The sequence below is a fragment of the Macaca mulatta genome, chromosome 9 (genome assembly GCF_049350105.2).
Source record: "Macaca mulatta isolate MMU2019108-1 chromosome 9, T2T-MMU8v2.0, whole genome shotgun sequence".
Taxonomy (NCBI): domain Eukaryota; kingdom Metazoa; phylum Chordata; class Mammalia; order Primates; family Cercopithecidae; genus Macaca; species Macaca mulatta.
In genome coordinates this window covers 62,499,822-62,509,043 of record NC_133414.1, presented here as the reverse complement: position 1 = coordinate 62,509,043, position 9,222 = coordinate 62,499,822, and the positions used below count along the sequence as shown (strand labels likewise).

The 9,222-nt window shown below is 58.6% G+C and overlaps 1 protein-coding gene across 1 annotated transcript; it reads left to right on the top strand.

Moving 5' to 3' along the window:
- The first annotated feature begins 614 nt into the window (after window positions 1-614).
- Window positions 615-7,854, top strand: LOC721462 (NUT family member 2D). Its single transcript, XM_077947973.1, has 7 exons — window positions 615-669; window positions 1,051-1,750; window positions 3,716-3,844; window positions 4,813-4,952; window positions 5,395-5,780; window positions 6,267-6,383; window positions 6,721-7,854. Exons 1-7 carry the CDS (start codon window positions 615-617, stop codon window positions 7,603-7,605), a joined length of 2,412 nt encoding a protein of 803 aa, XP_077804099.1. The 3' UTR covers window positions 7,606-7,854.
- The last annotated feature ends 1,368 nt before the right edge of the window (window positions 7,855-9,222 follow it).

Genomic DNA, 9,222 nt, shown 5'->3' with positions numbered 1-9,222 from the left:
CCTTATTCCCCTTGACTAGAGACTGCAGGAGGTGCTAGTGAATAGAGATGAGTTCCAGACAACTTTGCCTTCCCTGGCCCGTGGCCCAAGAACCTCTTGTTCTTGGTTGGCCACTATGTTCAGTTATTGGGAGCTCAAAGGAGAAGGACCACAGATGGGCTCCTTATCCCACTACCTATTGTAACCTGAGCAGCAGCTGTGAAAATCCCTAGACACCTCCCCTGATAGCCCTGCTGCTCACCATTTGCTGGCTGTGTTCTAATCGTGTGCAGCTGTTGCTGGCTGTGCAGTGACACTATCTCAGGGGACTCCACCACTGCTTCTCACACCTCCCCCTGGGAACAGAGCTTCCTGAGTGGCAGCTGGGACCATCAAGTACTGAGGAAAGGGTGGCCCGAATCTGACCCCTATTTAGCACTTGCTGTTGGTGGTGCCAGGACAATCACTTCTATGCAGGGCATGACGAGTTATGGATTATCTTCAGGGTTCGTAGGGCACTGGCTTGGGAAAGATTTCCATCCAGTGGTTTTCTTTTGCTGTGTTTGAGCTAGGAAAGACAGGGGTTTACAAGAGCTTCAGGAAAAGGAAGATTGAAGAGGAGATGGGGCCATAATATGCGGAAGCCCCTGACTTCCTGTGGGCCTTCTGAGTGCCAAGCACTGCCCTGGGGTAGGCCCCTCACCTGTTGCTGAGCACGCTGAGGACCACCAAGCTGCTGAGAGACTCATCCCTGACCCATGGCTTGGGAGATGCCTGTGAGGCTGACAGGGTCTGCCAGGGACACCCCAGGGAGACCCTCGGGCAGCGAAGGCTTAGCTGTTGCTTCTTGGGGACAGGGGTCAGGGAGTCTTGGTGACCGGGGCCAGGCTCTCTAGTGGAGCGACTCTCCCGTGGAGGAATAGAGCATCTGATGCACACTCAGGGACACTTACAAGCTGCAGAGTTTCCCTGTCACATGCCCTCAGCTGTTGGGACTCCCCTCTGATTCCCCAGTGACTAGTGTGGACCTGGAGACCCCAGCTCATTCACCTCTTTCCTTTGTCTCCACAGCATACCCAGTGCTGGGACCAGGCGTGACCATGAACCCTGGCACCTCCCTGTCTGTGTTCACGGCTCTGCCCTTTGCCACACCTGCTCCCAGCCCGGCACAGGGGCCACCCCTCATGACTGCAGGGGTTCCTACGGGTGGCCCACTGGTGCTGCCTGCCTTCCCCAGCACATCTCTGGTGGCAGGACAGGATGGTCATTGCCCAAGTGGGGCCGCGGCTTCCAACGGCTTTGTCCAGATGAGGACAGAGGTGGGGACTGTGAAGGCCCCTCAGGCACAGACCTTGGTCCTAACTCAGGCCCCCCTCATCTGGCAGGCTCCAGGCACCCTCTGCGGAGGTGTCGTGTGTCCGCCTCCCCTACTCCTGGCAGCTACTCCTGTGGTGCCTGTTATGGCTGCCCAGGTGGTTGGGGGCACCCAGGCCTGTGAGGGAGGCTGGTCCCAGGGCCTTCCTCTTCCACCACAACCACCACCAGCTGCCCAGATGCCCCCCATCGTGTTTCCAGCGAATGCTGGGCCATGCCCACAAGGGGCTCATGGAGAGGGGAGCCTGGCTTCCTCCCAGGCTAAGTCCCCGCCGGACAACTCCTGTAACCCCAAGAGTGTCTATGAGAACTTCCGACTCTGGCAGCACTACAAGCCCCTGGCCCGGAGGCACCTTCCCCAGAGTCCTGACACCGAAGCACTTTCCTGCTTCCTCATGTGAGTGCCCTCGGGGCTCTGGAGCTGTCCTGCAGCTCACATGTAAAGAGGCTGCTGGATGGACAGGAGAGCTTGTTCATCCTCTCTTCAGGGGAGCTTGCAGGGCGGTTGTGAGGGTGATGGGTTGCACTATGGGAAGGTACATTTTCAACAACATTAATCTGGCTGCGGCTCAGGACAGACTGTCAGGGGCCTCATCTCAACTGCCCGTCACTGTCCCATGAGTCCAGTCAATCCTTACTTTCAATAATTTTCACAACAATGTTTACAGAAGACCCAGGTCAGAGAGGGTTTCTGGTGTGACGTGAGCTATGGTTTGGGTTTAGGTCTTTGAGTACACACCCCAGTGCCTCCCCTTGAACCCAGTATTGATGGCCAGGAGCACATCACATCAGGCTGGGAGGAGGAGCTGCAGGGCCCAGATGGAACCTGGTACATGCCCGCAGTTCTGCCGAGGTCCAGTTAGCACAGCGGTGGTGGAGCCTTCACAGGGGGATGGTCTTGGGCCCCACACTGGGGTCGATGCTGGGCAGGTATTTGCATCTTCACCCTCAATCCCTCCCAGAAAAAGGGACAATGATGCTTCATTCAGGGGATGGTGAAGAGATGACTTGAGCTCACATATGACATGCATAGCACAGTGCCTGGAACATGCTATGACACATTACATGATAGCAATTATGATTACTGTCCCCATTACTATCATTATCAGGACTAGGCCATCTAGGAGAGAACTCCCCAAAGCCACAGGCTCCAGTGATAGCTCTGAGTGCACCACGAGCCCAGCAGCCCAGGGCCGTGGACTGTGGTGACTGTGAGGCAGCAACGTCAGCATCTGGAAGAGTTTGTGGTTTCATTCCCAGTCCCTACCTCTCTCCACACTGCGGTGCCTCTGTGACCCTGTGTTTCCCGCTGATGAGCAAACGGGAGCTTGAGCACATCCACCTTGCAACACACAGGCCGTTTCCCCAGGGAAGTTCCCTGCCTGGGGTGTAGGTGAAAGGTGACCCCATCTTCATCCCCAACAATCTCACTGCCCCCCCACCCTGGAACTGGTTGCATTCCCCCTTGGAGTGGAGTCCCGATGCACTGGGGACCCTGATTCTTGGAGTGGAGCTGCCCCAGGCTCACAGGCCTTTGCCATGTCTCCTGTGGGAATGTGGGAAGCTGTACCTGGCTGCTTGCAGTGGGCTTGGACACGGCTCTGCTTTGGTTCTGGACGTGTGCTCCTGCTCCTCATGCTCCAGGACCCTGAGGCTGCGTCCCCAGGGGCTGCCTTACTCCAGAGTTCCCAGGAAGCTGGTTAAATACTCAGTCCTGGGGCCCTGAAACCTGCACTTTAACCCTCGCTCCCAGGTCATTCTGTGTGCACGCTGTCTCAGTCAGCTCAGGCTCTGTCGTAACAAATCCCATAGACTGGGTGCTTTATCAAGACACATTCATGTCTCCCAGTTCCAGAGGCCAGAAGTCCCAGATCAAGGTGACAGCAGATTGGGTGTCTGGTCAGGGCCCTCTTCCTGGTTGGAGAGAGCTGCCTCTGGCTGTGTCCCCCTGTGGCTGAGAGGAAGAGCCCTGGCGTCTCCTCCTGGCCTTATCAGGGCTCCGATTCCATGACTGGGACCCACGCTCATGACCTGCTCTGACCCTGACTGCCTCCAAATACTGACACACTGGCCCTGAGGGCTTCAGCACAGCAATGTTGGGGGCACACATGTTCCACCCATAGTACTGAGTTCACTTCTCAACACTGAGGACCTGAGAGGCAGTCGGAGAGGCCACTTGGTAGCTTGTGTTGATGTTTGATCTTGCAGTCGTGTCCTGGGGCCTGAGGAGCCCACCTGGGGGAGAACAGGACAGGGACATGGCAGGACAGGTGTGCGGAGGACAGGGACCAGGGGTTGGGACCAGGTGTGCCTGGGATGAATGGTGGGCTTATAGACTGGGACTGACTGCACTGGTTTACAGCCCAGTTCTCCGATCCCTGGCCCGGCGGAAGCCCACCATGAGCCTGGAGGAGGGACTGTGGCGGGCCGTGCAGGAATGGCAGCACACAAGCAACTTTGACCGGATGATCTTCTACGAGATGGCAGAAAAGTGAGTGTGGGGTCCTGGGGGCAGGGCCCGCATGGCAGGGTGAGAGTGAATGACAGAGGCCCGGTGGCCGTGGTGGCTTCTCAGCGTGGAGCATGAGGAGGATGTGGACAAACACAAGACGCTCTGGGCCCCTGGCTGCCTCAGGAAGCTGCTCCTACCACTTAGAGTGCTCTGGGGTCTCCGTGCTGCCCTAATGGGAAGCAGCCCTGCCTGGCCTGGGGCCTACCCCTGCCTTGACACTGGAGGTCATGGCGGGAGCAGCCAGCATCACAGCCCAAAGTGGGTCACCTCCAGCTGTGGGGATGGGGAGAAGGGGTGCTAGTGACTATAGACAAGAGTGGGGTGCAGGCTCCTCACAGCAGTGGCCAGAAGTCGGTTTTCTCCCATCCCAGCCCGACCAGGGAGTTGGGTCGGGGAGACCTATGCCCAGGACACCGTGAGCCCCATCTCTGGCCTGACCGCCTTTGCTCCTGGGCAGTCCCCTCCGTGAAGACAGACAGACAGCAGCCTCAGGGGAAAGGGGCCCTGTCCTCTGGGCTCAGCTTGTGCTTCTTCCTGATCATTGGTCTCCCAGGCCTTGTGGCCCTGGCTTATCTTTGAGGGGCCCACAGTCCCAACCTCAGGACTCCTGCATCTGGGCATCATCCCTGATGCCTTCTGCCATCAACCCCACCCCTGGCCAGCTGAAACCTGGAGGAGCGATCCCCTGGGACCCTCCTGGACATCGTGGCCCTGACTTGAGTCAGGAAGCCCCGTTGATGCCATGGGCTCTGCAGGGGCCGGGTGAGGGAGGGTAAGCCCAGAACTCTGGGAGCAGCTCCCTCCTGGGACTGGGGGATGGCACCTAGTGAAGGCCTGGACAGTCCACCAGAGGCATTTCCCCCCATCCCTGCCCTCGGCCGCTGCCTGGTCCTGGGGAAAGGGGGTCTGGACCCTCTCAGCACAGCCGGGGCCTCCTTCACCCCCAGGTTCCTGGAGTTTGAGGCTGAGGAGGAGATGCAGATTCAGAAATCGCAACTGATGAAGGGGCCCCAGTGCCTGCCTCCTCCGGCCCCACCGAGGCTTGAACCTCAAGGACTTCCAGCCCCTGAGGCGGACAAGCAGCCAGGTATGGCTTCCCACATTCCCACAGGAGCCATGGCAAAGGCCAAAGGGGCCAAGGGAGGCCACCGTGCCCACACCACATGCCTCCCTTCAAGAGGGAGATCTTCTCCCTCCAATAGGACAACTTCCAGGAGCATATGTTGGGTATTGACCTGGTCAAGTTTCCTAGCTACTCTCTCCCCTTGCCCATCCAAAACTCCACACATGCTCTGCCCAGGAAGCAGGGATGAGCGAGGAGAGTACACGGCATATTGGTGGCTCCAATCTTCCTCCCAAGCGATGCTGTCTCACATGTGCCCCTCCTGCCTCCTCCGGGGGTGCTGCGGTTCAGGTGGTCCTGACCCACCTGGGACCCACTTCACATCCCCAAGCCCTGCCCTCCCCTGTGTGGTGCAGGCAGGAAGAGTGGCCCTCACCACACCCATCCTCCTCCCTCTCTGCCTCAGTGTACCTTCCCAGCAAGGCCGGCACCAAGGCCCCGACTGCCTGCCTGCCACCACCCAGGCCCCAGAGGCCAGCGGAGACCAAGGCCCGCCTGCCACCACGCAGGCCCCACCGGCGAGCTGAGACCAAGGCCCACCTGCCACCACCCAGGCCCCAGAGGCCAGCGGAGACCAAGGTCCCCGAGGAGATTCCTCCAGAAGTGGTGCAGGAGTATGTGGACATCATGGAGGAGCTGCTGGGGCCTCCCCTCGGGGCCACAGGGGAGCCCGAGAAACAACGGGAAGAGGGCGAAGTGAAGCAGCCACAGGAAGAGGACTGGACACCCCCAGACCCGGGCCTCCTGAGCTACATTGACAAGCTGTGTTCCCAGAAAGACTTTGTCACCAAGGTGGGCTGGCCTGGAGTGCTGGGGTCTGCAGGATTCCAGGGGGTAGCACTCCCAGGTCCTTGGAATTAAGCTCTGTTCCTTAGTTACTCAGCAGTGCGTGTATTTCCATGGATTTGAGTGTCTGTGTACGTGACTGTGTGTGTCTGTGTGTTGCTGTGTGTTTGTGTCTGTGATTTGTTACCGTGTGTCTTTGTGTGTCTGTGTGGGTGTGAGTGTGGAGTGTGTATGCTAACTGTGTCTGTGTCTTTTCCTGTGCCGTATGTGGGTCTGTTTGTGTGTCTGTGTGTGGTTTGTGTGTCTCTGTCTGTGTGTGCGTATGCTGCCAGGTCTGCCGTCTGTGTCTGTAGCTGGTGGTCGCCATGATATGAGACAGCCCCTCGAGGGTGGGGACGAGGCGCTTGCAGCTTTCTGCATCTCGTCTGGGTGTCCTTGGCTCCGGGTTACTCCCTGCCCAGGAAGCTCACGCCTTCTTCCTTCTGTTTCCAGGTGGAGGCCGTCATTCACCCCCGATTCCTGGAAGAATTGCTTTCCCCAGATACACAGATGGATTTCTTGGCCCTAAGCCTGGAGCTGGAGCAGGAGGAAGGACTCACCCTTGCCCAGGTACCCCAGGGGCAGGAGGGACCCAGCACACAAGGCCCACCTGATTGTCTAACCCCACCCTGCTGGGGATGCTCGGCTTCTTGGGGAGCCACTCCGGGGTGGGAAGATGCAGGTTCAGAGGGAGTAGGATGGAGAGGAGCCAGGGAGGGGAGTCAGGATGCAAGCCGCAGTGAGGCCCAACAACGGGATGCCCGGCAGAGCCACACCCTCTCTCTTTGACATAAAGCCCAGCTGCCTCAGGCTTCCCTGCCTCCCGCCCAAGTGTCCTGGTCTCCACCACCCTGGGCCCTGCTCACACCCAGGGTCGTGCCAGTAAGTGCCCCCTTTCCTTCCACAGCTAGTGGAGAAGCGCCTCCTACCCTTGAAGGAGAAAGAGCATGCGAGGGCATCCCCTAGTCATGGCATGGCCTGGTTGGACTCAAGTTCTTCTAAATTTGCAGCTGGCCAAGGAGCAGAGAGAGACGTCCCTGACCCCCAACAAGGGGTTGGCATGGAAACATGCCCACCCCAGACGGCTGCCCGGGACCCTCAGGGACAAGACAGAGCCCCCACTGGCATGGCCAGGTCCAAAGACTCTGCTGTGCTTTTAGGATGTCAGGATTCCCCTGGGCTGAGAGCTGCCCGGCCAACCTCTCCTCCCCAGGACCACAGACCCACGTGCCCTGGCCTGGGGACCAAGGACACCTTGGATCTCCCTGGAGGATCTCCTGTCAGGGAGTCACACGGGCTGGCTCAGGGGTCAAGTGAGGAGGAGGAGCTCCCCAGCCTGGCCTTCTTCTTGGGTTCCCAGCATAAGCTGCTGCCCTGGTGGCTACCCCAGAGCCCTGTCTCTGCCTCGGGCCTTCTCAGCCCGGAAAAGTGGGGACCCCAGGGAGCTCTTCAGTCCGCATCTGCTCCGAGAAGAGGCCTTAGCCTAGCAGCCTCTCCTGCCACAATGTCCAAGAAGCGACCTCTCTTCAGAAGCGCATCGCCTGCTGAAAAGACACCCCACCCAGGGCCTGGGCTCAGAGTCTCTGGGGAGCAATCCCTGGCTTGGGGGCTGGGTGGTCCCTCACAGTCTCAAAAGAGAAAGGGTGACCCCTTGGTCTCCAGGAAGAAGAAGAAGCGGCATTGTAGCCAACAGGGGCTTCCGGGCAGGTTTTCTGGTGCCAGTCCCCAAGGGTGGGGGTCTGGCAATCCGATGCCCCAAAGCAGTCAAAAGCTTCTTCCTCCCCAGTGCTGATCTTGCTGGGCCTTAGCTTTGGAGGGTAGGGGAGGGAGGGGAGGGGAGGGAGAGGGTGGCTGAATGGGGAGGGCAGAGAGGGAGGGGAGAGGAGGGAGAGGGTGGCTGAATGGGTAGGGCAGAGAGGGAGGGGAGAGGAGGGAGAGGGTGGCTGAATGGGAGGGCAGGAAGGGAGGGCCTGGGGGGAAGGGGCTGGGGGGTGGGAAGCAGTGCCTTGGGTGTCTCGTGTGTAAATGTGAATAAATGTAGTTGTGTTGGAAAATGCTCTCAGGGCTGCTGCCTCTGTCCTCGGGGCTGTGCTGCTCCGTGGAGGGTATCTGTGAGGGTGGGCAGAGGAACTGGGAGATGCCAGGCACTGGGAACCCACAGGGGCTGGTCCCACTTTTTCCCCCTGGTGTAGGGAGCCCCTTCAGTTGCTCCAGGGACTGACAGATGCTGAGGAACCCCTTATCCCTCCCACCACCCACTCACAAGGCCTGCCTGCGTTAGCGAGGCTTCTTGGAACCTCCCATCATTATCAGTATCCCTGGAAAATCCTGGGATTGGAGAGAGCTGGCTGGCTCTTGTTCTGCTCGGTGGGAGCACTGCCCCTTTGCAGGAGTTAGGAATGTTAAATGAGCCTTGTTTGAAGGGAACGTGGTCCATACTCTGGTGTGCGTGGGTGCCCAGCCAACTTCCTCACCTAAAGGTGAAAGTGACACCCTGGAGCTCCTGCTGGTTACCCCACTGGCTGTTGTCTATCCCACTGTCCCTGTCCTTGTTTTGGCTGAGCCATTCTTAGGAGGCAGAACTTGTGCTTCCTCCACCTCTGTGTCCCACGTGAGCCCTACAATCTGCCCCAAAACGGGCACAGTGGGGCTGACTGGGGGGCTCTGGCAGACTGAACACATGTCGCCCCCCCGCTCCCCGCACAGTTCCTGTGTTGAAGCCCTAACCCCCAACGTGATGGTATTTGGAGATGTGACGTTTGGGATATATTCAGGGTTAGAAGAGATCATGAGGGTGGGGCCCTAATGATGGGATTAGGGCTTTGGTAAGAAGCAGAGACCCCAGAGTTCTCTCTCCCCCTGACAAGAGGACACAGTGAGAAGGCGGCCATCTGCAAGCCGGGAAGAGAGCCCTCACCAGAATCTCACCACACTGAGACACTAACCTCGGACCTCCATTCTCCAGACTGTGACAAATACATTTGTTTTTTTAATATGCGCCACCACCCCCAAGTCTATGGCACTTTGTCCTAGCAGCCCTATGTGACTAGGACAAGGTCCATAATCTCAAGAACTTCCTTCCTGACTGGTATCTGGAAACCGTGCATCAGAACCACGGGAAAGAAAGGCTTGGCCCTTTGCGACTGTCAGTGCACCTCTACCCCAAGTGCAGTGTATCACACATGAACCAGAAGAGCCTGGGATGCAGTGAAAGGGAATCTGTAAATACCCATGATGTCATCACATCCACGCTTAGGGAAGCCATACAGCTTGCTCACAGCAGGTGCTGGGGGTGTCCTGAGGCTCTCTGTCAACTTGGCCTCCCTGCTTACCCACCCAGTGCGGCTGGAGCTGCCCCAGGCCAGTTTGTCTCCAGAGACCCCTCCGTTCACCACTGGGTGACAGATCC

Excerpts from the sequence above, each read along its gene's own strand:
- LOC721462 (XM_077947973.1), top strand. The coding sequence starts at position 615 with ATGCGGAAGCCCCTGACTTCCTGTGGGCCTTCTGAGTGCCAAGCACTG. Across the intron at positions 1,751-3,715 it reads GCACTTTCCTGCTTCCTCAT|CCCAGTTCTCCGATCCCTGG; the intron begins GTGAGTGCCCTC and ends ACTGGTTTACAG. Across the intron at positions 5,781-6,266 it reads AGAAAGACTTTGTCACCAAG|GTGGAGGCCGTCATTCACCC; the intron begins GTGGGCTGGCCT and ends TTCTGTTTCCAG.